Below are 27,184 nucleotides of genomic sequence, written 5' to 3' on the forward strand. Positions count from 1 at the left end.
TAACTCCTATTATAAGAGTTTTAATTCTTTCTAGCTCTGGGAACCATTTTCCAAACATGACCCCAGGATCAAATCCATGCCACACTTGCATGGGCCCATGTGCCAGTTTTGTCATATTTCTAACTATGTCTTCAACTACTTGCCCTTGATCATCTATGTGTAGATAGCAATTAGTAAGGTTAAATTTCCTACAGACCCCTCCTTCAGCTGCTAGCAAGTAGTTGAGAGCCAATCTATTTTAATAGACAGCATTTCTCACCTGAGTTTCTTGCCGTGCCAGAATAGTCAAGGCTCTGCTGGTCTCATTAGTGATTATTTCTAAGACAGCTTGTAACCATATGATTCAGTTGAGCATGCAAATGGGGGTCCAGTATCCCCATGAGCTGTCTTTTGCCTAAGTAGCTGGCCCATAATATTGTATGATTCTTTCAGGGGACAATTTATTAACTTTCCAATTTCCTAGGCTATGTTTCTCTTTTCATGGGAAGCATAGACAGGGAAGCCCAGGAGTTCGCCTGTCTTTATGGGCAGTAGGAAGAAAGATGATTTAATAGTGCCAATAACACAACTACCTTCCCACTGGTCAGGTAATTTGGCATAAGGGCTATGCCCACATATCCAGTATAATCCAGTGGGGGCTGTCCAGTCCCGCTGGTACTCCGGGTGGGTCCACATGGTTTGCAACTTTGGGAATTTACTAAATGGATTTTTCTTAGTGTGGTTTGAACTCCACTAGGAGGCTGTTTTTGTAGTACTATTTTACAGTTTTTCCCAAGGCGGCTGAGTCTTCCCACAGGAAGGGTGAAGTCCTTCCCCACTCTTGCTATACAGTATTGTCTAATGATTGAGGCTTTCAAGACCCAGAAGTTATCAGGGTGATTCTCCTGAGCTGGGAATTTATCAGGAACTGGGTCTGTAGGTACTAATTCTCAGGCTTCCCATGGCCATTGATCTCCCAGTACAGTTCCTCCACACACATAACATGAAGTGACATTGAGAGACTGGGCTACATGCTTGGCTAATTGCAAAAACAAATTTCTTGTTTTTCCTGGAATTTCTGGTACTGGCACATTCAGTTCGTCATAGAAGTTTGAAATACTGGCTCAGGAGAGCGTTTATAAACTTCTTCTCAAACTATGATATTTACTCAAGGATCCAGTCCAGCCCCATCAATTTCTAGGGTTACATGCTCCCCTTTATTCCAGGGAGGATCAAGGGGGTTGGTTATTACCAGTTGTAAGGGGTTACACTGACCACTGGTACAAGAAGAGCCACTTTTCCTTTTCTGAAGATGGACAGGATTTTTTTTTTCATTTTTTATCCAAATAGCCTAAATGACACAAGACCAATATCCACATTTATCTTCACACAGTCCTACTTCATGACAAATGTACTTATTTTTTGTCATATAGCCTCTTTTTTAATTAAGAAAACCAGATCTTATTTCTAACATTACTATTAATGATAGCACAGGCATCAAATTTAAAGGTGACTTGTTTGGGCACCCCTTTGTCTTCTGTTTTGGCTAACACTTTACTCATATCATTTATGAGCCCCCACCAGTCCTCAGTCCTTAATCTTATTTCAAAAACTGTGGTCATGGGAGGCTCAGATGCGTCATAACACACATAACACAGGTCATTTCCTGGGTTACATACCTTGTATAGAATAACATTATACAAACAAGTTCTTTTCAGAGTTCCAGTACACTTATAATACCCATAAAATAATAGGACCATAGCAACTTTTTGTCCTACCTCAGTGACTTGATGTATACACTGGGAACAGTCCTCAGTCTGAGGAGGGTCATTTGAAGTCCTTACTGTACAAGTACAAATTTTAAGGAAAATGAGACCCACGATGAGTTTTCTCATGCTTTGGTCATGTGTGGACCAATCAGCTTCTGGGTGTGACTGGAGCAGGGCTTGTCATCTTCTTCAGAGTCACTTTGCAGGGGTTGGCGAAGCTGCTACCGTCTACATACAGCTCACAGTCTACTGATGTTCAAGGATGGTCTTGGAGGTTGGGCCTGCTAGAATAAACTGAGTCCAATACCTCTACATAGTTATGTTCAACTGAGCTCTCTGATACTGGGAGCAAGGTGGCAGGGTTTAGGGTGTTGCAAACTTCAATGGTTATGGGGGATTTTCACATAGCAAGCTTTGGTACTTGGTTAATCTAGCATTTGTTAGCCAATGATGTCCTTTGGTATTCATCAAAGTTACCACAGCATGGGGGGCCTTTATATTCAGGTTTTGCCTAAGGGTTAGTTTATCTGCTTCTTGTGCTAACAGGGCTGTTGCTGCCAGGGCCCTTAGACATGGGGGCCAGGCTTTGGAAACTCCAGCTAGTTGTTTTGAGAGATAGGCCACTGGCCTTGGCCAGGGCCTCACAGTCTGGGTTAAAACTCCAACTGCCGTATTTTTCTCTTTCTGACACATAGAGTGTAAAGGGTTTTATCAGGTCAGGTAGCCCCAGGGCTGGGGCCGACATGAGTTTTTCTTTTAACTCATGAAAAACTTGTTGCTGTTGGTTGTAGTAAATGTAGTTCATCTAATCTATATATTTATTAACTGTTATCTATTAAAATATTGACTTATGCCTTGCAGCTATTTGATTTCAAGCTTTAAATTGATCTGATATTCCCCATGGGAATCCAATTGCATCTAAATAGACATGAGAGTCAAAAGACCCATAAGGGGCTTCTCTCACTTTATGAAGTCTTATTTTTCCTCCCTCTGGCTGATGAAATGCCAGGGTGAAAGGGATAGCCAATTGGACTAAAGTACAAGTGCCACTTCAGTTATTCAGCAGAGTGCCCAGTAAAGGTCCACCACAATACCACCACACATCTGCTCCGGGAGGAACAAGGGCTGACTGATTGATAAGATCTTGAAAATTCTTAAGTTCACTGCATCCCTTCAGGTCTCCAAGGAACACTAAGTTTCCTTCCTGTTGTGAAAGACACGAAAGGAACTTCGTGTTGGGAGACGGCAGCTGGATGACCCTCGGGGGCTGACATGCAGGGTGCCAGACTTTGGGATATAGCAGAGACAGCTTGGCACGACTTATTACTCCAGGCTGTAGAATCCTGGAAAAGAGCTATCATGCAGCCCATGGTCAACTGGAGGACCACCTTAGTGGAAAGGAGACAGTCTGGGCCTCTGGCCTGCCATGTGCACAAGCATAACAATTGCTTTTGTTTAATGTGCAGATGGAATATTTGATCCATTTCAACCAGGCATTTGCATCTTGGTATCCTGTCTTAACTGCCAAAGTTTGTTTTAAGTCTTTAACTTCTATGATCCTCTAGTAAAATGAATGTATGATTTTAGGAAATTACAAAAACCAGTTGGGGCAGTCCATCCTTGCTCTTTAGTGGTCCACAGATGTTGGACCAACTAAGGCATAAAAGCTCTACATTGGTGGGCAAGACTCCTGGTTGACACTGGAGTCTTTATCGAAGTTTCTCCCAATCAAATGGTCCTAATTTACTAATGCCCAGTCTGAGGAGAGTCAGGAGGGAAAGAGGTACTTTTCTGAAGTAGAGAGCTGCCTTTGACTTGGCAAGTCCCCACAGGGTATAACAAGGCAAGCATTAAATGCAATAGTTTGAGGCAAAATTGACTTGGTTATGTTAAGAACTAGATGGTCAGCAATAGAATGAGGAAAGAAGGAAAGAAGAAAGAGTAATAGAATAGATGAAAAGAGTTAAATTTTTCTTAGCTTTAGTTTGGTAGGGTTTCCCCCTGGGACTATGGCCGACGACTCTGGAGGGGGTGGCACTTTCTTGACTGGTGTGATGAGTCCATCCTTTTTTCACTGTATGAACAGCAGTCTCGGTGGTTAGCAGCACAAGATGGGGTCCTCCCTAGGCTGGTTCGAGTTTCCTCTTTTTTTCTCACCTTTTGATAAGAATGTGATCTTCAGGCTGGTGCTGGTTTACCAGAAATTGTAGGGGTGGCATGTGTGCTAAAAGACTTTTAGTTTTGAGGGAAAGGAAAGTGGAAGATAAACCAAGTATATAATTTTTAAGAAATTGACCTTTTGTTTTAAATGTGGGGATGTCAGCAGTGGACTTTATAGTCCTTGGTGCCTTTCTACTGAGAAATTTCCTTTAGCACCTATTTTTTATTAGTTTTTAGACCAAAGAAGCCAAACAGCATTTTATATTTGATGCTTCCTGTATGATTTTTATACCAGATAAGCTAAATGTCACCTTTATATTAGTGTGCTATTAATGTTAAACTGAGTTTTAATAAAACTTTGTAGACATATTTTTTAATTTTTAATGTTGGACCATAAGGTAAGATTTTTATAGACTCTTTTTAACCTTTTATAATCTTTGTTAAAGAGCAGGTTAATGCTTTAAGGAAAATCCATCGTGTTTTTATTTTAATGTTCAGTTCACAGAAAAACTGGATGATACCCCTTTAACTTTAGCCAATATGTTTACACACAGAATTTCCTTTACAATTGATGTTTTAAAACTTGCTTAAACCTTCAAAACAATTTTTTAAATCTTTTAATGTAGGTAAAAATCCACATTCTTATGCCTCCTTATAATCCTTTAACCAGAGGTATATTTTACTTTTCTTATACACCTTGCACATAAACTGTTTGTTCAGTAGTTTTACATTCAGGAGGCCTAGTTACTTTTAAATTATACAACAATTCTTGCATACATTCTTTTTTATAACTTTTTTTCTTTTTCATGACTTTTGCAGACAATTCTTCGATATGACTCAACTTTCTGATTTATTACAAACATTTCTTTCTTTAAACAACCAGTTAATTTATTTCAGGACAAGAATTTACCATATAACATTATTTTTACATAAATTCTGCCCCCCCTTTTTTCCCCTTTTTTTTTTTTGGAGATAACCATTCTTTTCCAAAGCAAACTTCCTTTATCTGTGGACTAGACTGTCTAAGGCCACAAGATTAGAAGTTACTATTATACATGTTACACTGTTAACTTTTAGCAAATTTTACTTTTGTTGAAAACCTTGTAAGTTTGGGATTTCAATTATCCTTTGCTATTAGTAAGACCTTGTTTAGTTCAAATTAACTTAGAATTGGTATAGATGGCTTTTTTTTTCTTCTTTCCATTACCCGGAAGGAACCATCTATCATCCAGTCCTGAAGGGAGTTCTTCCTAGGTCTGGTTGGACCTTTGTATGGCAATTAAGATTTAGATCCCCTGTTAGGAAACCTGCTGGGTTAAGGGAATTTTTAGTGGTAAATGTTAAATCATCTTTTTTTTTCCCCCTTAGGATACTTCTGAACTGGTGAGGTGTGCTCACAATGAGGATTCCTCTAAAAGTTATTTTTCTACTTTCTTCTGTTAGCAAAGCAGTTGCCACTACAGAGTGAATGCATTTGTGCCATCCGCAGATTACTAGATTAAAGATTTTTGATAGGAAGTCTACAGGTTGTCAGTGACCTCAGTGCTTTCAGGCTACGCCCTTGTTTACACTTACAGCAAGGTGGTATTGGAGTGTTGTAGGGTCACAGAGGAGACCTTCAATTATCAATTATAGGTTTTAAATTTACCGTGTCTTTTAAAGGAATAGGGTACACTTTTTCTTAACTACTTGTATATCTCTTTCTTTCTGTCTTTGACTTTCTGTGTCTTTCTCTTTGACTTTCCTTTTGCCTCTGTATCTTTCTCTCTCTCTCTCTGCCTCTCTCTCTCTTTCTCTCTCTCTCTCCTTGACTCCCTCTTTGTCTCTCTGTCTCTTCCTCTCTCTCTCTCTCTGCTGGTCTTTCCTTGCCTCTGCCAGCTGCTTATGCTGCTGTTCTCTCAACCACTGTGAGTGGGTGGGAGGGTGGGCGGGGTCTAAAACCAGCTGTAACCAAGTGTCTATATATGGGAACTGGTCTGGGTGCCCTGGCTTACAAGTTGCCTTGTGCCATACTTTGAAACAAGGGACCTGTCCAGGCTTCCTTCTGATGGCCAACCCACCTCTAATACTGGCCAGTCTATTTCACACAAAGTTCTAAGTTTTCCTGGTGTCATAGTAACACTATAATCTCCCTTAAATCCTTTCTTGAAATTTTTCAACATAGCTCCTAGTGGGCTTACTTTGTGCCTGACCCATGCTTCCTGAAGACAAAACACCATGCTCACACCACAAAACAAAGAACAGGTAAAAAGGGCACACACACACTTTTACAGTTTACACCAAACCAGAATCAAAACCAAAATCAGAGTATCAGGAAATCCAAGCCAGGTCAAAACCAAAACCAAAGTATCAAGCAATCCAAGTCAAGTCAAAAACAAAAACCAAAGTGCTGGTACAGGCACACCATGGGTGATCAGGCCACGCTTCCACTCAAATGGAGTGGGCAAGTTCCAAAGACCAGTCTTACCAAGTTTTAGATGTCCGGACTCCAAGTGCCAGTTCCTTCATGGTGTTCAGCCACTGCATTGATCCTCTGCAGGGGCCTGCTGTGCACTGCTCTGACGAGGCATTCCACAGGGTCAATTGCCTACCTGGGAGCGCTCTCAGGATCTGCTTCACTCATGCTGGCTGGAGCCCCCATCAGGGATGCTCCACAGGGCAGGCCTATGCCACCTAAGGGGCTGTCTCGACCATCCATTAATCTTCTCACTTCCTGGTCAGGGAACCAAGAAATGTAGCAGGACAAGCCACAGACAAAACCCCTCAGACACCAAGTTAAAGAAGGAAGGGTTTTATTTGGCCAGGAGCTTCGGCAAGACTCACATCTCTAAAAACCGAGCTCCCCGAGTGAGCAAGTACTGTCCCTTTTAAGGGCCTATAACTCTAAGGGGATCCCCGTGAGAGGGTCTTGATCGATTGAGCAAGTGGGGGGTATGTGACTGGGGGCTGCATGCACCAGTAATCAGAACAGAACAGAACAGGTCAGGGATTTTCACAGTGCTTTTCCATACAATGTCTGGAATCTATAGATAACATAACTGGTTAGGTCAGGGGTCAATCTTTAACGAGGCCCCAGGTGCAGTGCAGGGCTGTCTGCCTGTAGATTTCATTTCTGCCTTTTAGTTTTTACTTCTTCTTTCTTTGGAGGCAGAAACTGGGCATAAGACAATATGAGGGGTGGTCTCCTCCCTTAGAGACAGAGCAAACATGGAACAGAAAGTAGGATGGTGGTTACCAGGGGCTAGGAATAGGAAGGAAAGAGGTGGTTGTTCAATGGGTATAGAGTTTCAGTTTTGCAAGATGAAAAAGTTCTAGAGGTCTGTTACACAACAATGTGAACAAAATTAATACTAGTGGTCTGTACACTAAAAAGTGGTTAAAATAATGAATTATATGTGTTTTGTACCACAATTTAAAATTTTAAAAATAAAAGTTGAGAAATTGATTTAAAGAAAATATTGTTTTGTTTCTAGCACACCTGCCTTTACACAGAACACACAAAAACCCTTTTGTTCCCAGGTCAGTAGTTCTCAACATGAATGTGAGGGGATTTTGTTCTCCCTCCATCAGGAGACATTTGACAATATCAGATACTGTTTCTGGTTGTTACACATAGGGTCGGATTGTGCTAGCATAGGCCAGGGAGTCTGCTAAGCATCCTACAGTGCGCAGGATAGCCACCTACTATAAAGAATTACCCAGTCCAAAGTGGCATTAGTAGCTTATTTGAGAAACCTGTCCCAGATCATTAATCAGAATGTGTTATTGATATATCAGTCTTCTCCCTTGTAGTTAGGTTGGTAGAATTCAGACTCTGGAAAAAACTGGGAATGTAAAAGGCTGAATGAGTGTAAGCTGAAAGACAAGAGAAAGTCTTGTTTGAAGCTTACTAAAACCAAAATGGAAAAAAAAGAGGGGGGAGGATTGGGGGGTGGGGAAGACAGTCAACAGACCACTTTTAGGCCATCATTCCGAAGGGTTCTGTGCTAAGCACCTTACATGTGTTGTCTCACATAATCCTTAAAACTCAGAAATGGTTTTAAATTAAATAGCACAGAGAGGAAAACAGACTGAAGAGGGAGCCTTTGCTTAGGTAGGCAACTTTAACTGGTTTATTAGCACATTCCCCTGAAGGGAAAGGGGGTGTGATTGCTCCTGAAGAGACCAAAGAGACTGGGCTCCTTTTTAATCAAAGCTCAGGAGGAGAGCTGCATTCCACTGTTTCACAGATGCTGTGAGGGTGACAAAGATGCAGGGCACCCACTGGAAACACAGATGGCACTCTGCGAAAGAGGAAGGGGCGCCAGGAGCTTGGGTGAGTGAGGTTGGAGGTGATTCTGCCCCTCTCCCCAGGCTTTCTGTGTGAGTCCATTCCTCCTCTCAGATTTATTGTTAGAACTTAAGACAAGCCAATTACATTTCATAATATCTGTGTCATTTAGACGCTGAGAACTAATCCAGCCTTCTAAATGGTGCTTCTTAACTCCTTTCTTCAACAGGAGAGTTAACGTGTGGAATTAAGTGCAGAATCCACGGCCCTCTGTGTTGACGGTGATGGTTCAGGTTGTGTTTCTGGGTTCATCCTGGAAGCTCCCCCAAGGAAAGGAGGAAGGAAGCTTGCAGGGTGGGGCTTTGCCATTGCCCTGACTGGCTCTGGTTTCCTTGCCTGACACATTGAACTCAGCTTCCAAAGAACGCCACCCAGGGTTTTGAAAGGGCACAGTGCCTCTGTCCTCACAAAACCAGCCTGCATATGAGTTTACTGAATTCATTTAGGTCCTGCTGAATCTTTCCCATTTGTTCCTTCTCCGTTTCAATATTTCAATGCTTCCCTAGAGGGGCCCAACCTTTCTGGAGGGCAAAGATCTGTTGTTAGAGAAAGAGAGCAGCCAGAGGAGGAAAATGTCTTGAGGGTAGGCAGCAGTTGGGCAATCAGTATTGAAGGGTTGCTTTCAGCCTGCCAAGGCTTGGGGAATTAGAAAAACAAGATAAAACAAAACACACAAACAAACCATATATATAAAACAATTTTTTCAAAGTTTTTTATGTTCTATATTACTATTATTAGCTATATATTAACGAGTGTTCCTTTAAAGCAGTATAGTCATTATTGCTATTATTATTATTATTATGGTTATTTATATACAATGGAATATTGTTCTTTCTCTATATTATGATTACTAGCACTATTACTGTTATTAGTTACATGTTATTGAAAGCTTCAAAGCAGCATAGACTTTTTATAAATATTTTTGCTCGTCTTTATGACAGTTCTCCAGTGTTGGTATTGCTCCTCTATTTAACAGATTAAAAAACTGAAGCTCCAAGAACAGACTTGCCTAATAACAGGGAACTTGTATGTCTCGAAGTGGCAATTCATACAAAGGCTCCATGATTCCCGAACTCTCACAATTATTAGTTGGTTCTTTTCATGGTTTTTCTGAAGTTGCTAGAAGTTTACAGAAAAGGAAGTGCAGGAACATTTCACAAATCTACAATCTGTAAGTATCACATCCTGTATAGCTCTAAACACTGGAATAAGGAAGGGCTGATGACTTTCAGAAGATGAAGGTAAGTAGAAACCATTGATGGGACTGAGAAACCAGAGTTAAAATCTCTTGGGAGCTTCTGAGGACTCAGCTGGGACCAACGGGCCACAGGTAGGTAATGCTGAAAGACTTTTTTCGTCTCACCATTCCCTTGCCGTGACCTCATTAGAGGAGTGATTTAACTTGAAACTCCTTGACAGCAGTTAAGAGACACTAGGGCCTTTTGGAAATAGAGTGGGCAAATGGAAGGAGTATCTGTTTTTAACTCTGTTTCTGCTGTATTCTAATTGCATAAACTCAGTGAGTCGCTTACCTAAGGTTGTGTAATTAATGGGAGCAGAGCTCTTGTCTCTTCAAGTGTGTTTAGAACATTTGTAAACTGGGCAGTCTGTGGGCTGAGAATGGTGCAGTGAAAAGGGATCCAAACTGAGCTTAGCAACAAATATCACAGCCTACTTGGTCTTTATGCTAAAAAGTGGGGAGGACCAAGGACACGAGCCTGTGTTGTGACTCCAAGACTTGTTCTCATACCACTGCATACAGCTGCTTCTCCAGCCTCAGTAAACTCAGACACAGGCTGGCATTGCCAGGTGGGAAATTAGGAAGAGGTAGAATGATCTAGAGATTTTTGCAAAGGCTTCAGACTCCAGGAAAGCTGACATCCAAGAATGGTTTTACAGCTTCCCAGCTGTGTGAACCAGGGTGAACAATAAGGGTAACTGCAAATATTTCTTCAGCATTAACTCTGGGCCACACATATATGCAATATGTATATTATTTGCATTCATAACTTAAACTTTATTTTGCATTTTCTTATTTATTACACGTTTTTACTAACTCACTAATATGCAGAGCTATTCTAAGGATTAAAAGCACTGCAGGATAAAAATTAAGAACATGTCTAGTAAAATATGATAAACATATCTAAGATGAGTGCTAATAAATAGTATTATTAGACAAGAAATAAGTAAGCAGAGTTCATTTATTAGTCTGAAAATTCATCAAATATATGGCAATACAGTTGTTGTCAGTAGGACCAGGGGAAAGAGAGGTTGTTGCATATTGCAAATTTTGAGTGACCATTTGCCTCTGGACATTGGGACCTCTCAAGATTCATGTTGCTGCCACCCTGTGACGTGTTTATTATCTATAATGGACTGTGTCAAACATGGAAAAATCCTCATGAAGTCAAGGTTGTGTGGTCTTCACTGTTCCATACTATCAGTTTCTTTCTCTAATGGACAGGCCAAGCCTGGACTAATTGGCAAAGACTGAGTTACTGTTTTTGGAGCCAGAACCTGGGAGCTCTGTACTTTTTAAGAGCTAAATCTATTTTTTCTTCCATAGTTGGCAACACCATTATGACATCACAACCTGTTCCCAATGAGACCATCATAGTGCTCCCATCAAATGTCATCAACTTCTCCCAAGCAGAGAAACCCGAACCCACCAACCAGGGGCAGGATAGCCTGAAGAAACATCTACACGCAGAAATCAAAGTTATTGGGGTAAATCTAATTCAGAATGTGTTGGAGAGGTGTTGGGGGAAGTGCCAAGAGATGATGTATGTCTTGGGACTGGACATCTGTCGTGAGTGTGGAGACCCTAAAGTTTTGCCAGAGGGACTTTAGGGTAGAAGCCACTTGGAGAAAACTGTCCCAGAACTTTTCCACAAGAGGTTGTCTTAAAAATATATTTTCCCTTATTCTGAATATGAGGAATTGATTTTCTATTGTTGTCTTTGTATTTTTACAATACAGTGCTTCTCTATATTTTCTTTTACAAAAGTAATGGTGGTAAATAATTACATATTGTGTGTATGTGTATATATTTCACAATTGCATGCTTAATAATCCAAACTGACTTTTTGCAAATAATTTTTCCCTCACTGCAAATTAGAGGAAATATACAACTCCTTTCCCTCTTTTCTCCTTACCTTTTTGAGAATGGAAATGATATTCACCTTTTGTTTGTCTGTTTCTCCTCTCATCCAGAGTTTATTAAAGAAGCTGTATTGCATGAAGGGAGGAGAGAAAGAAGGGATCTATCTTGGATTGGGAGGGGAACACAGAGTTTTGGTTTGTAGACTTGCCTCTGCACTTATGTGATCTGAGGTGAGGCACTCTGTTTGACTGGATTTCAGGACCTGGTGGGACTTGTTTCCTTGCCTCATGTACAGTCATGTGGGTTTCTATGAGGCTCATGTGACATAAGGTCTAGAAAACTTCTCGGTAAATGATAATAGAGCTGTGAATCTCTGAGGTGGATGTCCAGGAGGGAAAACTACCTCCTAAGACAGAGCTTTGGTTATACATGAGAACATGCAGTATTTGGTTTCTGTCCCTGTTAGTTTGCTAAGGGTGATGGCCTCTAAATGATGAGAACACATGGACACGTAGAAGGGAACAATGCACACTGGGGCCTTTCAGAGGGTGGAGGGTGGGAGAAGGGAGAGGATCAGGAAAAATAACTAATGGATACTAGATTTAATACCTTGGTGATGAAATAATCTGTACAGCAAACCCCCATGACACAAGTTTACCTACGTAACAAACCTGCACTTGTACCCTTGAACTTAAAATAAAAGCTAAAAATAAAAGAGCTTCCCAAACTTCAGCTATAGGGTTGTGAACTGCAGTTTCCAAGGAGGTGACCAGAGGGGCAAACTCCATGTCCAGTGGAGTCTTGGAGATGAGGGGAGGGACTTCTGCACTGCAAATACTGCAGAGAATGTGGGGGCTTTCAGGTGCCCCCTGTTTTCAGAGAGGTAGAAAGACAGTTAACTAGTCATGGACTTAGAGGTCCTGAGAGCTGGGAAAGCAAATCCCAGCACTTGCTGTGAGCTGGAAGCAAGTGTCATGAGCAGACCAGGGCCTGTGAGGCAGAAATGCAGAAGCCTTCCTGAGCACCTGCCAGACACCTGAGACTGTGGCTTCTGTGGCAGAGCTGCACACCCTCCAGGATGTCTTTTCATATTTCTCACTCCAGAGTTTCCACAGGGTTTGTATCCTCATTAGGATCTTGTAGAAGGTGATAATGCATTAGTGCCATGGAAGCGGCAAAAAGGCCCTATCTTTACAAATGCTGATTTTCATCCTCAATCTCCCTTTCTCTTCCCACAGACTATCCAGATCTTGTGTGGCATGATGGTGTTGAGCTTGGGGATCATTTTGGCATCTGCTTCCTTCTCTCCAAATTTTACCCAAGTGACTTCTACGCTGTTGAACTCTGCTTACCCATTCATAGGACCCTTTTTTGTGAGTAGAGTTTCTAAGGAGGGCAGGATGGGGCAAAGAGGGGAGGAAGATGCCAATAGCTTAGACTTTCCACCTGCCACCTTGCTATGTTTGATCTGCCAGGAGCAAGGAGTCAATGGTGAAGCTTGTTCTCCTGTGTGTGTAGTTCAGGGAGGATTGAGTGGGGTAGGATGACAGGGGTTGCCTGATTTTAGATCAATTTCTTATCAGACTGAAATAAGCATTTCTTTTGAAGATCATCATACTTTTCACGTTATCATCTTGAGCTATGATGAAGCTAGTGACTTCTCTCTAGATTTAGGCAAAAAAAAAAAAAAATTCCATGGATTAGGATAAAGTTGGGAAGGAACATTTTATACAAAAAAAATGAGCATCAATGGAAGACATCCTACACTCACAGAGAAACCACACTGTGATCCCCCATGCTTGTGGGGATCATGGAGGAAGGAAACTTACATCCGAGCATTTTGAAAATACTTTTACTGCATTGACTGATTCCCGGGTAAGGCTGAGCAGACATCTATGCCCAGTGATTGACAGGAAATTCCTCTGAAATAGCTGCAAGTCTGGAGTTTCAAAAGGACTTAGTAGTCCTTTTCTCAGAGAACTGCTTTCTCTTAGATGGAGGCTTTCTCATAGTTAAGTTTCCCTTTCACAGATGTTTTTTCCTTCAACTTCCTGCAATTCAGTAGCTATTTGTTTTTCTTACATTTGCGTATTTGATGCACCAAGAAGTCCACATTTTTGTGTATCTTGTCCATTTTTCTTCTCTTATTAACTAAAGTTACACTTGGATTTGGATTTCATCGGTTTTCCCCAAATGACCTTTTTCTGTTCCAGGATCCATGCCAAGCCACTGCATTACACTACTTTATATTTAGTCATGATGTCTCCTCAGTGTCCTCTAGGCTGTCTCAGATTTTCCTTTTCCTTGAGAACTTTGATAGTTTTGGGTAGTGCTGGCTGAGATTTTTGTAGAATGTTCCTAAATTTGGGTTTGTCTGATTTTTTTTTTTGATGTTTAGAGTATGGTGATGAATTTTTTGGTGATGATGATGAGGTAAAGCACCATTTTCATCAAGTCGTATCAAGGGTCATGCTACCAACATAATGTCACTGATACAATTAACCTTGATTATGTGGTTGGGGTAGTATTTTCCAGGTTTCTCCTCTGTAAAATTACTACTTTTTTTTTTTAACCATTGCTTTCATGTCCTTCTCTAGAGAACATCTTACAACAAGACTGTCTCATTTTATTTAAAAAAACAAAAATTATTCCTGGCTTTTAAGGTCTTTTTTTGTTTAGTGGGATTTTTTTTGTTTATTAGGATATATTTCTGCTATCTTTTTTTTTCTGATGCTATCTGAATGTTATATGGACAAAGGGACAAATCTATGTCTTTAAATGGAACTTACCTCATTGATCACTGGTTTCTCAGGGATTTTCCCATGAGAGTTGTCTATAAACATCATGATAGTGATGTCGCAGTTACTCTGTACATGGTAACTGACCTGACCATTTTCTCTTTTATCTTAGTTTATGATCTCTGGCTCTCTATCAATCGCCACAGAGAAAAGGTTAACCAAGCTTTTGGTGAGTATGAGAACTATAACCCACAACCCAATGGATCAAAATAAAACTTAGACAGAACTTGTTAAGGCTAGTCTTTCTACTTTGAAAAGTTGAAAACTCAGTTCCAGAGCAGTTAGTTGTTGTTAGAATTAGGAGCCAGGCCTGGATCCCCAGTATCCTTGTTCAGAGCACATTTATCCAATTATTGTACCCTACATCAAAGTCTGCATTCAGGGGATTATTATATTCCCTCTGCCCATGTCGAAGAATCTATCACAGAGAAATTGTGCCTGTTTATGATGTTCTTTTGGTGATAATTGGCCTTCAAATTCAGGTTTTCAGTGGCAAGGAAGCTGACAGTGTTATAAAGAGGTCTATTGGTTGGGGTCCATTCTTTAAGCCCAGGTGTTAAAACAACCCTTGAAAAAAAATGAGTCAAAGTGTTGTTCATGTGAGGTATCCGAAGTAAACACAGAGGCTACTACAGTATACTACATTACATTTAGGCCTGATGTCTCCTCAGGCTCCTTTAGACTTTCTCAGATTTTCCTTTTCCTTGAGGACTTCGATAGTTTTGGGTAGTGCTGGCTGACTGTATTCTTTCATCTATCTCACGAGAAGTATAATACTTTTATTTTGTTTGAGTATAAATTCTTGCACCCTAAAAAGTTGTCCTTAGTCATTTGTATTGGCTAATAAAAAAACAAAACAACAACAACAACAAAAAGCTTTACCAGTCTTTATCCCTTATTCCAGCAAAAACTAGAGTTGGAAGTGGCAGGGAGACAAAGGTTGGATTATAGGGAGAATCTTCTCTTCTCTTTAAAGTTTCATTAAGTCTTCACTCAATCCATTATCCCTCAAGGGGTTGATTATGTTGAGATTATGTGAGAGAATGTCATACCATGCAATTGCACCGAAACTCAATTTGGAAGCTCTGGCTACAAAAATCTCCCAAAGCCAGCAAGGAAGTGAGAAAGAGTGCCCAGAAAAATGCCAATTCTTTTTCTCATCAGTATTGAGAGATTATTATTTGGAACCCTCAGTTAGACTCCGAACTACTAACTAGATCTGTGCTGTTTAACTTTCTATGATGATGGAAATGAAATGTAACTTTCTACGATGATAGAAATGAAATGTAACTTTCTATGATGATGGAAATGCACTACAGCTGTACTGTACAATATGGCAGTCACATGTGGCTATCAATGATGTGAAATATAGATAGTGCAACTGAATAAAAATTTCTCTTAATTTTACTTTAAATATGGATAGTCTATGTGGCTATTGGCAACCATACTGAGTAGTCTGGCACAAGGGTAGTGCTTTCAAACTTTTAGGAGGAAATATATGGGCCTCTTACCCCAGGGAACAATCCCACAGTGAACATGCAGGAAGCTCACGGATGCAGGATGTGGTCTCGGGGTGGGCTCAGACTCACCAGAGACATCGAGGCTTTAGTGAGTTCTACTCTTGTCACACATTGTATCAGCTCTTTTTGAGACTGAAGAAGAGTGCCATCTCAAGACAAATCTAGCTTATTCTAAGAAATATAGACTCTAGGCATTAAGACTACTACTGGCTACTAGGAGGCCCAGGAGTATACACTTTAGTCATTATATTGGGAAATTGGGGTCCCAGAGCATCAACTGGTGAGTTCCTAAAAGAAGTGCCCATGTGGGATTAAGTAACACTCTACTGTATGGCTATGGGGTGTGCCCTGGAGCCTACGTACCAGTAACTATAGCTTTCAGAGTACTCTTAGCTCAATTCTCTTTTCTGTGTGAGCTGGAGTACAAAAGAATTCACTTCTGAGGTCAGTTTATTTATTCCCTTCACTTCATAAATGTATAAATGAGAACCAGAGTGGGAAATAAAACCAAGGAACTGATTACCCAAGGGAATAAGCCAAGGCAAGTCTAGTACTATGACCTCAATTTTCTGACCTCCAGTCCAGACCTTTTTCTTGTACCTCCCGCTGCCTCCCACACATTACACCACCCTTGGGCCTGCACCTAGACCTTTGCCCACAGCCACCCCATACTGCACTCAGTGTGGCCAATCTTATGCCTGCCCAGGTTCCAGGGCCTGCCTGAGACTCAGAACCGCTCCCTCACTCATCTTTGGGAGGTGTGCTTTTGAGAGAGGCAATGGGCATGCAAGAGTGAGCTATTAGGTTGGTGCAAACATAATTGTGGTTTTACGGCAAAAACTGCTATTGCTTTTGCACCATGCTAATACATGATCTACCTTTTCTGTGTGGCTGATGCTTCCACCAGGGGCTTTTGAGTTGAGCGAGAGAGAAACTGCATCTGGTACGTTACCACCTTCACTTTGGGTCATGCTCTGTTGGTAATGTTGCAGGTAAAGCCTCATGGAAGCCCTGCTATCTGTCGTGGGGAAAGAATTTAGGGGAGTAACATTCTCTACCACACCACTGAGGTCCTGCTTAAGGGGAACCAGTTCATATGTTCATTCATTCAGCCAAGATTTACCTTGGAGATTGAGAGATTTTTGCTGGACACTGGAGAGGCATACAGCAATAAATGATCAATCCCAGACCTCCTGAGGGGACAGATAAGGGAATAACTTACAATTTAATAGCAAAGACGTATAAGAGATTCATGAGTCATTAGCAATGATCCTTACCCAGCATTTCTCTTTCAGGTGCATAGCAGCCTGGTTGGAAGCATTCTGAGTGCTCTGTCTGCCCTGGTGGGTTTCATTATCCTGTCTGTCAAACTGGCCACCTTAAATCCTGCCTCACTGCAGTGTGAGTTGGACAAAAATAATATACCAACCAGAAGTTATGATTCTTACTATTATCATGATTCACTTTATAGCACGGACTGCTATACAGCCAAAGCCAGTCTGGCTGTAAGTATTTTTAGATGGGATGTTCTAATCTTATCAGGTATTTGAAAGCCTTGATTTCTTGTTATTCCTTCTTTTGAAAATCTCTCTATTGATTCTGGTTTGGGCATCTGGGGGAAAGCCAGGTTTATGTAAATCAAAGGGGACTACACGGATGATATTAAGGGGATTACATACTAATAGAGTGGAACTGAAAATGTTAAATAAGGTTGATGATGAAAAACTAAAACTTTTTCTTTGTAGAGGTTCTTAATTATCAAACTAATCCAATTTGGAGGCATAAATTATGAGTTTATCAAAATGAGAATCTCGGTACATGGAGTGGTGAATTAAGAATGGAAACAGAGCAGAAAGACCCAGGAGATCAGAAAGACCCAGGAGAAGGAAACTTAGTATGTGTGCGTGGTAAGGAGATAATTTGGTTTGAGAAGACATCAGATTCAGTACTAAGAAAAAGAGAATAGGAAATATGGGGTTAGAAGATAAGGGCTTCTTCTTCTAATGATCACAATAATGAATAATACTGATCAGGTGAAAATGCAACATTATTGTTGCTTTTTGTTATAACTGAAAGAAGTGTGATATATTAAATCAGGAGATAAGAAATATAGGGAGATAGAGAGTGTAATTGAGAAGATTGCAGGAGAATTCTATCTCTTTGGAAGAAGAAAAACAATGAAGTTTGGCTAACAGAAATAATATGTCTAAAGTTGAAAGATTAAGGGGCATGTGCATGGTCAGCAACACATTGAGAGAAAAACAGGCAACATAAGAGTAAAAAGACAGCTGGGATCAGTGGCTCACGCCTGTAATGCGCACTTTGGGAGGCCATGGTGCATGGATCACGAGGTCAGGTGTTCAAGACAAGCCTGGCCATGACGTTGAAACCCCGTCTCTACTAAAAGTACAAAAACTAGCCGGACGTGGTGGCGGGCAGCTGTAATCCCAGCTACTTGGGAGGCTGAGGCGGAGAACTGTTTGAGCCTGGGAGGCGGCGGAGGTTGCAGTGAGCTGAGATCATGCCACTGCACTCCAGCCTGGGTGACAGAGCGAGACTCCGTCTCAAAAAAAAAAAAAAAAGAAAAAAAGAAAAAAGAGATTGCAGAATATTTGTTGTCCTGCAATCATAAAAATGAGATAAGCCAAGAACTCAGCTGGAAGATGGACAGATAGAAAGGTCTGGTCAAAGTCATGTTTGTATAGCACTCATTATAAAGAGGGCCTTGCTCCCAAGGTAATGGTATAAAGAGAAAAAGTACGAGTAAATGAGACTGACAGTAATTGGCACAGATTAACACCTGGCACAGCCAATTCCACCTTGGGAAAAATTCTGAAGAGAAATTTCAGAGAAATTTGGTAGTGATAAAGTATAAATTCATGATGGGACAATTTTACATTGGAAATAAGAGAGATTCTGTCGAGTTTGCTTGCTGGAACAATTTCTAGGTAATGGAAAAAGTTATATCTTCTCTTTAACTGTGTGTAAATACCACAAACCAAAATTTCATGTGATCAGATTATCTCCCTTTATTATCAGATGGCCAATTCTGCACAAAGAATGTCTCAGGACAGAAATGGTAGAACTCATCCTTGTGAGTTGGTGTTGGTGATTAGCAACTCTGACAGTTTACTACCTTCACTGTTTTTTTCTAAGGCTTACAGTCACCCCCCCAAAAAAAAAAGAAAAAAACATAAAAAACAACAAAGAAACAACAACAAAAATCAAGAAGAAATCCAAAGGGGTTCAGATACATAGACAGGGATGTCAATACTAAATTTTACAAAGGACTTGCACAGTCAAAACCTCCTTGATCCTTGCAAATCTCTGAGAAAGAAATGTTAGTATGCATGTTTGATACATGAGGAAACAGGAGCTAGAGAAAGAGAGAGACTTGTCCAGGCTTACACAGCTACTAAGCAGTAAAGGTGAGACTGGAACGGAGCTGCTGATTCTCAGTCCTGGGAGTTATTACGCCACTCTGCTTTCTTACCGAGTGAACAATGTCATTAGAACTATCGATGTCTCAAAGAAGTGAGAAATAAGTGTATGAAGTAGATTAGTTGATTTAGTTACTATTCATCTCCCTTTCTCCTCTCAAGGAAATGAGTTAAGGGGTTGAATTAAGACAATTGTGAGGTGTGGGAGGAGCAGCTTTATCTTCCCGATGGTGTCCTTTCTTCATTCTCTAATGGTTGAGGTAGTCTTCATCTCTGTGGTCACCTCTCAACTAGGCATGAAGGCTTCAGCTGACCTAAGCAACACCAATCTTTTATTTCTTGACTTTCAGGGAACTCTCTCTCTGATGCTGATTTGCACTCTGCTGGAATTCTGCCTAGCTGTGCTCACTGCTGTGCTGCGGTGGAAACAGGCTTACTCTGACTTCCCTGGGGTGAGTGTGCTGGCCGGCTTCACTTAACCTTGCTTAGTGTATCTTATCTCTGCACTGTGTTGAGTATGTCACCAAGAGTGGTAGAAGGAACAACCAGCCAGTCACGAGATACACATGGGAGGGCATTTTCATTGTGATGGAAGACAGACAAGAAAAGCAGATGGCAATTGAGTAGCTGACAAGCTGAAAATTCACTGGATATGAAAATAGTTAATCATAAGAAATCAACTGGTTCAATCTTCCCATTTTGTCAGCGAAGGGAATGAGACTCTGGGAAGTTAAATGACTTGCCTGGCATTATGCTATGAGTTTGTGCCTTTGCTGAGGACACTGGAACCTGGCTTGCCTCCCTTATAAGCAGAAACAATTTCTGCCACAACCACTAGTCTCTTTAATAGTATTGACTTGGTAAAGAGCATTTACACATGTAACTGGATCCAGTGAATGTCTTATGCTCTACATTTGCCCCTGGTGATCTTAAAATTCTTTTGCCTTTTAAAAGATATATTAAAAATGTATTCTTGAATCAAATTCCATGGGATACCATCCCTATGGACTTATGACTTTATTTAACTGAATTAAAAAGCCTTGATTTATCCAACATTGTATTATAGAGTGTAGAATGAATACTAGGGCGATAAATTGCAATTATTTGAAGAACCTGGTGATATGCTCTACTTATCTTGGATTAGCTAAGAATTCTATGTATACAGTTGGAAAAATGGCATATATACATCTATCTTGAACCTGATTGAAGTCTGAAGACCTAACATACTTTGTTTCTTCTAGAGTGTACTTTTCCTGCCTCACATTTACATCAATAATTCTGGCATGTCCTCAAAAATGACTCATGACCCTGGATATGAAGAACTATTGACTTCTTAAGAAAAAAGGGAGAAATATTAATCAGAAAGTTGATTCTTATGATAATATGGAAAAGTTAACCATTATAGAAAAGCAAAGCTTGAGTTTCCTAAATGTAAGCTTTTAAAGTAATGAACATTAAAAAAAAAAACATTATTTCACTGTCATTTAAGATATGTGTTCATTGGGGATCTCTTGATTTGCCTGACATTGACTTTAGCAAAAGCACGGGGCTGTAAATTACCATTTACTAGACTAGCCAAATAGTCTGAATTTCCAGAAAACTAGGCAGAATGATCATTCCCAGAAACATTTCCTAGAAAATGTTTCCCAGAAAACTAGGCAGAATGATCATTCAATGGATCACAGTGAAGCAAAGGACACAACTTTTTATTGTACCCCTTAATTGTCAATAGGAGTTAACTGATTTGTTGTGGTGCGCAGACTCTTTTATACAGGTGCTAGTGTTTTATCCTATGTATTTTAACTCATTAGTGCATAAAGGCAAGCCCCATATGATGAAGTCTCAGGGTATATGAAAGTAGCTGGCTTCAAAATAAAATCTTTGAGTGCGTATTTTGTTTTAACACTTATTTTGTTGTTTTTTCCTTTAAACACAGAATAAGTCAACAATGACATACATAAACCCAAATTTGAACTCCATTTTCTCCCCATCAAAAATTCAGACAAAACGAATGAGCAAACAAAAGCTAACCAGGAATACTTATTTGTTATGAAGCAACGACCAGTTCATACTTATTTTCTTATTGCAAGAAAGACCAATTGTTTGTGTATAAATGTTAAGTCTCAGCATGTGTGCACACACACACACATACACGTAGAAAAGTATTTCAATTTTACATGAGCTCCATTTCATTGAAAGAACTGGTCATGTTTCTCTTGCTTTTACCCACTGTAGCAGGGGTCATACCCACTGTATCAGATATCCTGATACTCAGCTTTTCTGCTGTTTTTTTTCCAGTCTGAAACTGGACTGTCAGATTCTTTGATTTTAGCTTTATCTTCAAACTCTCGTTCATTTTGTCTTCTCCCTGTCCATTGCACCCCCCCCACTGACACACACCATTTCTTTTATTTACTTACCTACTGTGGACATTCAACTTTTATTGACATTTATTGGATACCAGACACTATGTCAAATAAGAGAAACAGAGATGACAGTGAAATTAGGGATGTATACAGGCCACTAACTATTATTTGAACACAGAATAAAGCATACCTTCTTCTGCCTAAAAGAATGTAGGGGATAAACAGGTGTGTGTGTGTGTATGTGTATGTGTGAGACAGAGAGAGTCCTCCCTTTGAAAATCCACCTCCCCCATATCAATCATATGGAGCCACCTTCTGCCACAGGAGAGGACTATGACCCAGAGTCCACAATTGGTGTATTCATCTACTGTACTCACACTCCAGCTTTGTTCCTCACCCCCTGCCACCATGTCTTCACCACCACCACAGCACTCAGGATACCAGAAGTCTTACTGATTACTCAGTCAAACTTCTAGTCTTCAAAGATCCCCCCGGGTCTCTCTTCAGCATTGACTTGTTTATCAGAGAAGGCATCCAGCACTCAAAACCACTTTTTATCCTAGGCTCAACCTCACTGCCATGTCATCCACTGATATCTTTTCTTTCAAGTAGCAATGCCCCTTCAGCCCAAGTCAAGTGAGAATGATGCCTACCTTGACATAGAAGATGTATTGAGATAACCTTTGTAAAGCAGTTACCATTATAGCTGACACATGAAAGATGCTCAGTGATCTTGAGTTTTATTGTGTGTTTACTTCCCTTTGCTTTCACTTCCATAGTCCAACTTTCCTTCCCCTTTCACTTCCATCCTCTGTGTCTAAAATTAACTTCAACCCCAATACATCGCTGGGATTTGGAACCTGATTATACTCATGAAATCTTTCATTTCTTCAAGAAAGTCTGGGCCAGGCATAGTGGCTCTTGCCTGTAACCCCAGCACTTTGGGTGGTTGAGGCGGGCAGATTGAGTCCAGGAGTTCGAGACGAGTCTGGGGACCATGACCAAACCCTATCTCTACCAAAAAAAAAAAAAAAAAATTAACCAGGTGTGGTGACACATGCCTGTAGTCCCAGCTACTCAAGAGGCTGAGGCAGGAAAATCAAGTGAAACTGAGAGGTTGAGGCTCAGTGAGCCATGATCTTGCCACTGCACACTAGCCTGGTGGACAGAGCAAGACCTTGAAAAAAAAAAAAAAAAAAGGAAAAAAAGAGAGAAAGAAAGTTGTAGAATGCTCTAAATAGGATGACTCAGACTGTGTAGGAAACATGTTTTCTCTTCCCTTTGCAGGAGAAAGATTTTAGAATTATTGGCCTTTCCCAATTTCTGCACAATTGACTCTACTGACATCTTATGGTGATAATGAGGAACAACTTTCCTCCCAAGAGAAATAGAAAAAGGCAAACCAAGGTATCTGGAATTCACTGGAGGTAGCTAACTTGACCATAGGAAATCACACTTGCTACCTTTGTCCTTTACAGTGTCTCCACATGTCATCAGTGAGGCAAAACTATGCATTTTTCAAAAATTATTTATTATTGTAAGGAAAGTGGCTGTGCTTCAGTCAGCAGTAGGCCAAGGTAGACATCTGGTATGGTACGACACAGCGAGTTTGGAGCGCAGGTGCACAACCCCATGCGTTATGTAACCATTTAATATAATCTGTTTGTGTGAGCTCATACCTGGCTTTGAGCCACTATGTCTGTGAGTAATATAACTGCACTGCTGACTCTGTAGGACAGGAGAGAGAATAAAGCCATGTCCCAACTGCCTACAATCCAAGTGTTCCTTCAGCTACCCACCACCTGTCCACCAGCTCCCCTCAGAACCCAGCTCAGGTTGGAACCTGTCAATTGGCATAGTCAGTAGGATCCCAAGATGAGTGAGCCCTTGGCCTCAATGATCCCAGGTCAGCCATGTGGCCCCAGCATGGGTTGTGGTACCTTGTGGCAGCTGTGCTGCTAGGATGGGCCTTGGTGGAAACATGGGCGGTGGTGGACAGGTCTCCTGTGAGCATGGAGAAGGCACTGAAGTACCTGTAAGCACAGAGCAATGAGAGGACAATGCCTTTGTTGGCATAGTTCAATGGGCATTTTTGACTGTACTACGGTAAGTGCACACTCAGTCCCTGCAGGATGCAGCGAAGGTAGGGGACCTCCAGGCACAAAAGGAACACCTGGAGGCCCAGATACACAGCTTGGAATGAGAATTAGAGGCTGCCATTAGTGTGGGCCTGGGCCCACCATCCCAGTCAGAGACTCCTGCTCAGTCTGATACTGAGGAAGAAGAACATCGGTTGTGGGTTTGCCCAGTGGTCCATCAGAAAATAGAGCAGGAACAGCCATTGGGGCCCCAGGGTTGGGCTTGGGGACCCCCTACCATGACAGAGCAGATGTCATACAGTGCCTATACCCCAATTATGTTGGGGGAATTAGATAAACAGTGTCAGCAGCACTCAGGGGAACCCCTACCTGCCTGGATGCCTCATCTTTGGGATGAGGGAGCCCACAGCATCGTCTGCTCTGCCTCTGAAATGGAAAAGCTGGCTTCCATTATGACTCATCCCTCCCTCCATCAGTGATTGCAGGTGAGCAGGTGGTTAGCACAGGGCAAGGCGACCACACCCTAATTGAATGGCTGATGGTGGCCATTTGAACGGTATGGAAAGATGCCAAAGAAATACCAGAAACTGTGAGTAAATGGCAGTCGTATCTAGATTTAGTGCAAGTAATTCGGGAGATGGGTGTGAGGCAGGCTGTTCCATCTGACTACCCAAGGGCCAGATGATGAACGCTTTACCTCCCACATGAGGGACCTTGTGTTGGGCTCTGTGCCCCTGAGTGTCTTTGGTTCCCTGGCCACTGTCCTCACTCTGTATGTGGGGCACCACATACGTAAGGTGACTACTTTCATGGCGGCCCTCAGGGAAGCAGAGGGCTGTAGGTGAGACCAGAGAGCCTGTGCCATAAAAAAGGGGAAAGTTTCCCTTCTGCAGGGGGCCACCTCTTGGGACAAAATGCGTCCCCAGTGGGTGACCTGAACACAGATGTAGATTGATTTGATTTTGGCTGGGGTTGCATGAAAGAAAATTGATAAGCAATTCCGTGAAGTACTGTTAACTTTGTGGAGGCAATTGTCCCCAGAGCAGCAATTCTGGAAAATGCCTAAGAGGGAGAAGGATGATGCATCCTGCAGGTACTAAGTGTCCCATGCTGTAGGGAAAAGAAAGAGAAATCAGACTGTCACTGTGTCTATGAAGAAAGGGAAGACATAAGAGACTCCATTTTGAAAAAGACCTGTATTTTAAACAATTGCTTTGCTGAGATGTTGTTAATTTGTAGCTTTGCCCCAGCCACTTTGCGCTAGCCACTTTGACCCAACCTGGAGCTCACAAAAACATGTGTTGTATGAAATCAAGGTTTAAGGGATCCAGGGCTGTGCAGGATGTGCCTTGTTAATAAAATGTTTACAAGCAGTATACTTGGTAAAAGTCATCGCCATTCTCTAGTCTCAATAAACCAGGGGCACAATGCACTGTGGAAAGCCGCAGGGACCTCTGCCCTTGAAAGCGGGTTATTGTCCAAGATTTCTCCCATGTGATAGTCTGAAATATGGCCTCGTGGGATGAGAAAGACCTGACTGACACCCGTAAAGAGTCTGTGCTGAGGTGGATTAGTAAAAGAGGAAAGCCTCTTGCAGTTGAGATAGAGGAAGGCCACTGTCTCCTGCCTGCCCCTGGGAACTAAATGTCTCGGTATAAAATCCGATTGTACATTTGTTCAATTCTGAGATAGGAGAAAAACCGCCCAATGGTGGGAGGTGAGACATGTTTGCAGTACTGCTGCCTTGTTATTCTTTACTCCACTGAGATATTTGGGTGGAGAGAAACATAAATCTGGCTTACGTGCACATCCAGTCATAGTACATTCCCTTGAACTTAATTATGACATAGATTCTTTTGCTCACATGTTTTTTGCTGACCTTCTCCTTATTATCACCCTGCTCTCTTACTACATTCATCTTTGCTGAAATAATGAAAATAATAATCAATAAAAACTGAGGGAACTCAGAGGCCAGTGCCGGTGCAGGTCCTTGGTATGCTGAGCGCCGGTCCCCTGGGCCCACTGTTGTTTCTCTATACTTTGTGTCTTATTTCTTTTCTCAGTCTCTCATCCCACCCGACTAGAAATACCCACAGGTGTGGAGGGGCAGGCCACCCCTTCACACCCAGACACTCCAGCTCAAGGACTACTTGCAGATGGGTGGAGGTATAAAGCCTTGTTTTTTTTTTTTTTTTTTTTTTGAGACGGAGTCTCGCTGTGTCACCCAGGCTGGAGTGCAGTGGCGCGATCTCGGCTCACTGCAAGCCCCGCCTCCCAGGTTCACGCCATTCTCCTGCCTCAGCCCCCCGAGTAGCTGGGACTACAGGCGCCCACCACCACGCCCCACTAATTTTTTTGTATTTTTAGTAGAGACGGGGTTTCACCACGTTAGCCAGGATGGTCTCGATCTCCTGACCTCGTGATCCGCCCGCCTTGGCTTCCCAAAGTGCTGGGATTACCGGTGTGAGCCACCATGCCCGGCGGTATAAAGCCTTTTGTGTTTAATTAGGAAACTGACTGAGATGCCTGTCTTGGGGTGACACCGGATGACCGGAGGGCACATGTGGAATTGGCAATCCACTAGTCCCCCACCAATGTACAGTGGGTGCTGGCACTGGTAGACACCAGTGCAGATTATAGACTTGTCTGTGGGAACCCAGATAAATTTCTGCGCAAAGCTGCATATATAGACAGCTATGGGGCTGGTCAGTGAAAGTGAAATCTCAATCTTTGCACCTTGGCATTAGCTGCTTGGCTCCATGCTCATACACTGCATATGTCCCTCTCATACCTGAATACATTCTGGGGGTGGATATTTTACATGGCTTGGCTTTACAAAGCACAGCTGGAGAATTCAGACACGGAGTATGTGTGGTTAAGCCAATATTGCGAGGACATAGGCATCACTGGCCTCAGCTCCTGACACGACCCCAACAGGTTACTTCCACCTGCCAATACCGTTTGCCAGGTGGGCATACAGAGATAACTGAGACTATTAAGAAGTTACAGGAGGAGGAAGACTAAAGCCATGTCTCAACTGCCTATGCTCCCTCAAGTGTTCTTTCAGCTACCCGCCAACCCATCCACCAGTTCCCTTCCGGCCCCGGCTCGGGTTGGAACCTGACAATTATATACATTCGCAAGGAATGTTTACCATACAAACCATAAGAGAGCTGAGATAACTATATTTACATCAAAGAAGATATACTTTAAGATAAGAAATATTACTAGAGAAAAAGAGAAATGAAAGTTTTTTTTAAGTTTTTATTTTATTTTACTATTATTAATTTTTTGAGACAGATTCTCACTCTGTTGCCCAGGTTGGAGTGCAGTGGCATGATCTCAGCTCATTGCAACCTCTGCCTCCCAGGTTCCAGTGATTCCGGTGCCTCAGTCTCCCAAGTAGCTGGGATTACAGGTATGCACCACCAGTCTGGCTAATTTTTGTATTTTTAGTAGAGACAGGGTTTCACCATGTTAGCCAGGCTGGTCTCAAACTCCTGGCCTCAGGTGATCTGCCTGCCTCAGGCTCCCGAAGTTCTGGGATTACAGGCCAAAGAGGGACATTTAAAAATGGTCGACGCAGCAGAAAGATACAGTTGTAAATTAATGCAATGTAA

The 27,184-nt window shown here is 41.7% G+C and overlaps 2 protein-coding genes across 4 annotated transcripts in view; one reads left to right on the forward strand and one right to left on the reverse strand.

Annotated features, from left to right (window-relative positions):
- MS4A4A (membrane spanning 4-domains A4A) overlaps nt 1-6,726 on the reverse strand; it is a 143,542-nt gene extending 136,816 nt beyond the window's left edge. For both annotated transcript variants that reach the window (XM_054440359.2, XM_054440353.2), the window contains exon 1: nt 6,376-6,726. In XM_054440359.2, coding sequence (XP_054296334.1) covers nt 6,376-6,434 — 59 coding nt within the window. In that variant the 5' untranslated portion in view covers nt 6,435-6,726. The remainder of the gene's footprint in view (nt 1-6,375) is intronic.
- Nucleotides 6,727-8,070: 1,344 nt separating this feature from the next.
- LOC129008299 (membrane-spanning 4-domains subfamily A member 6A-like) overlaps nt 8,071-27,184 on the forward strand; it is a 67,654-nt gene continuing 48,540 nt past the window's right edge. The window contains exons 1-6 of one of the 2 annotated variants that reach the window (XM_063670883.1): nt 8,071-8,223; nt 10,805-10,965; nt 12,580-12,714; nt 14,252-14,308; nt 16,955-17,164; nt 19,450-19,551. In XM_063670883.1, the coding sequence (XP_063526953.1) occupies nt 8,184-8,223; nt 10,805-10,965; nt 12,580-12,714; nt 14,252-14,308; nt 16,955-17,164; nt 19,450-19,551 (705 nt within the window). In that variant the 5' untranslated portion in view covers nt 8,071-8,183. Of the gene's footprint in view, nt 8,224-9,418; nt 9,569-10,804; nt 10,966-12,579; nt 12,715-14,251; nt 14,309-16,954; nt 17,165-19,449; nt 19,552-27,184 lie in introns of those variants that run through there. The other variant, XM_063670884.1, reaches the window with a different exon arrangement.

The sequence above is a fragment of the Pongo pygmaeus genome, chromosome 9 (genome assembly GCF_028885625.2).
Source record: "Pongo pygmaeus isolate AG05252 chromosome 9, NHGRI_mPonPyg2-v2.0_pri, whole genome shotgun sequence".
NCBI classification, from domain to species: Eukaryota; Metazoa; Chordata; class Mammalia; order Primates; family Hominidae; genus Pongo; species Pongo pygmaeus.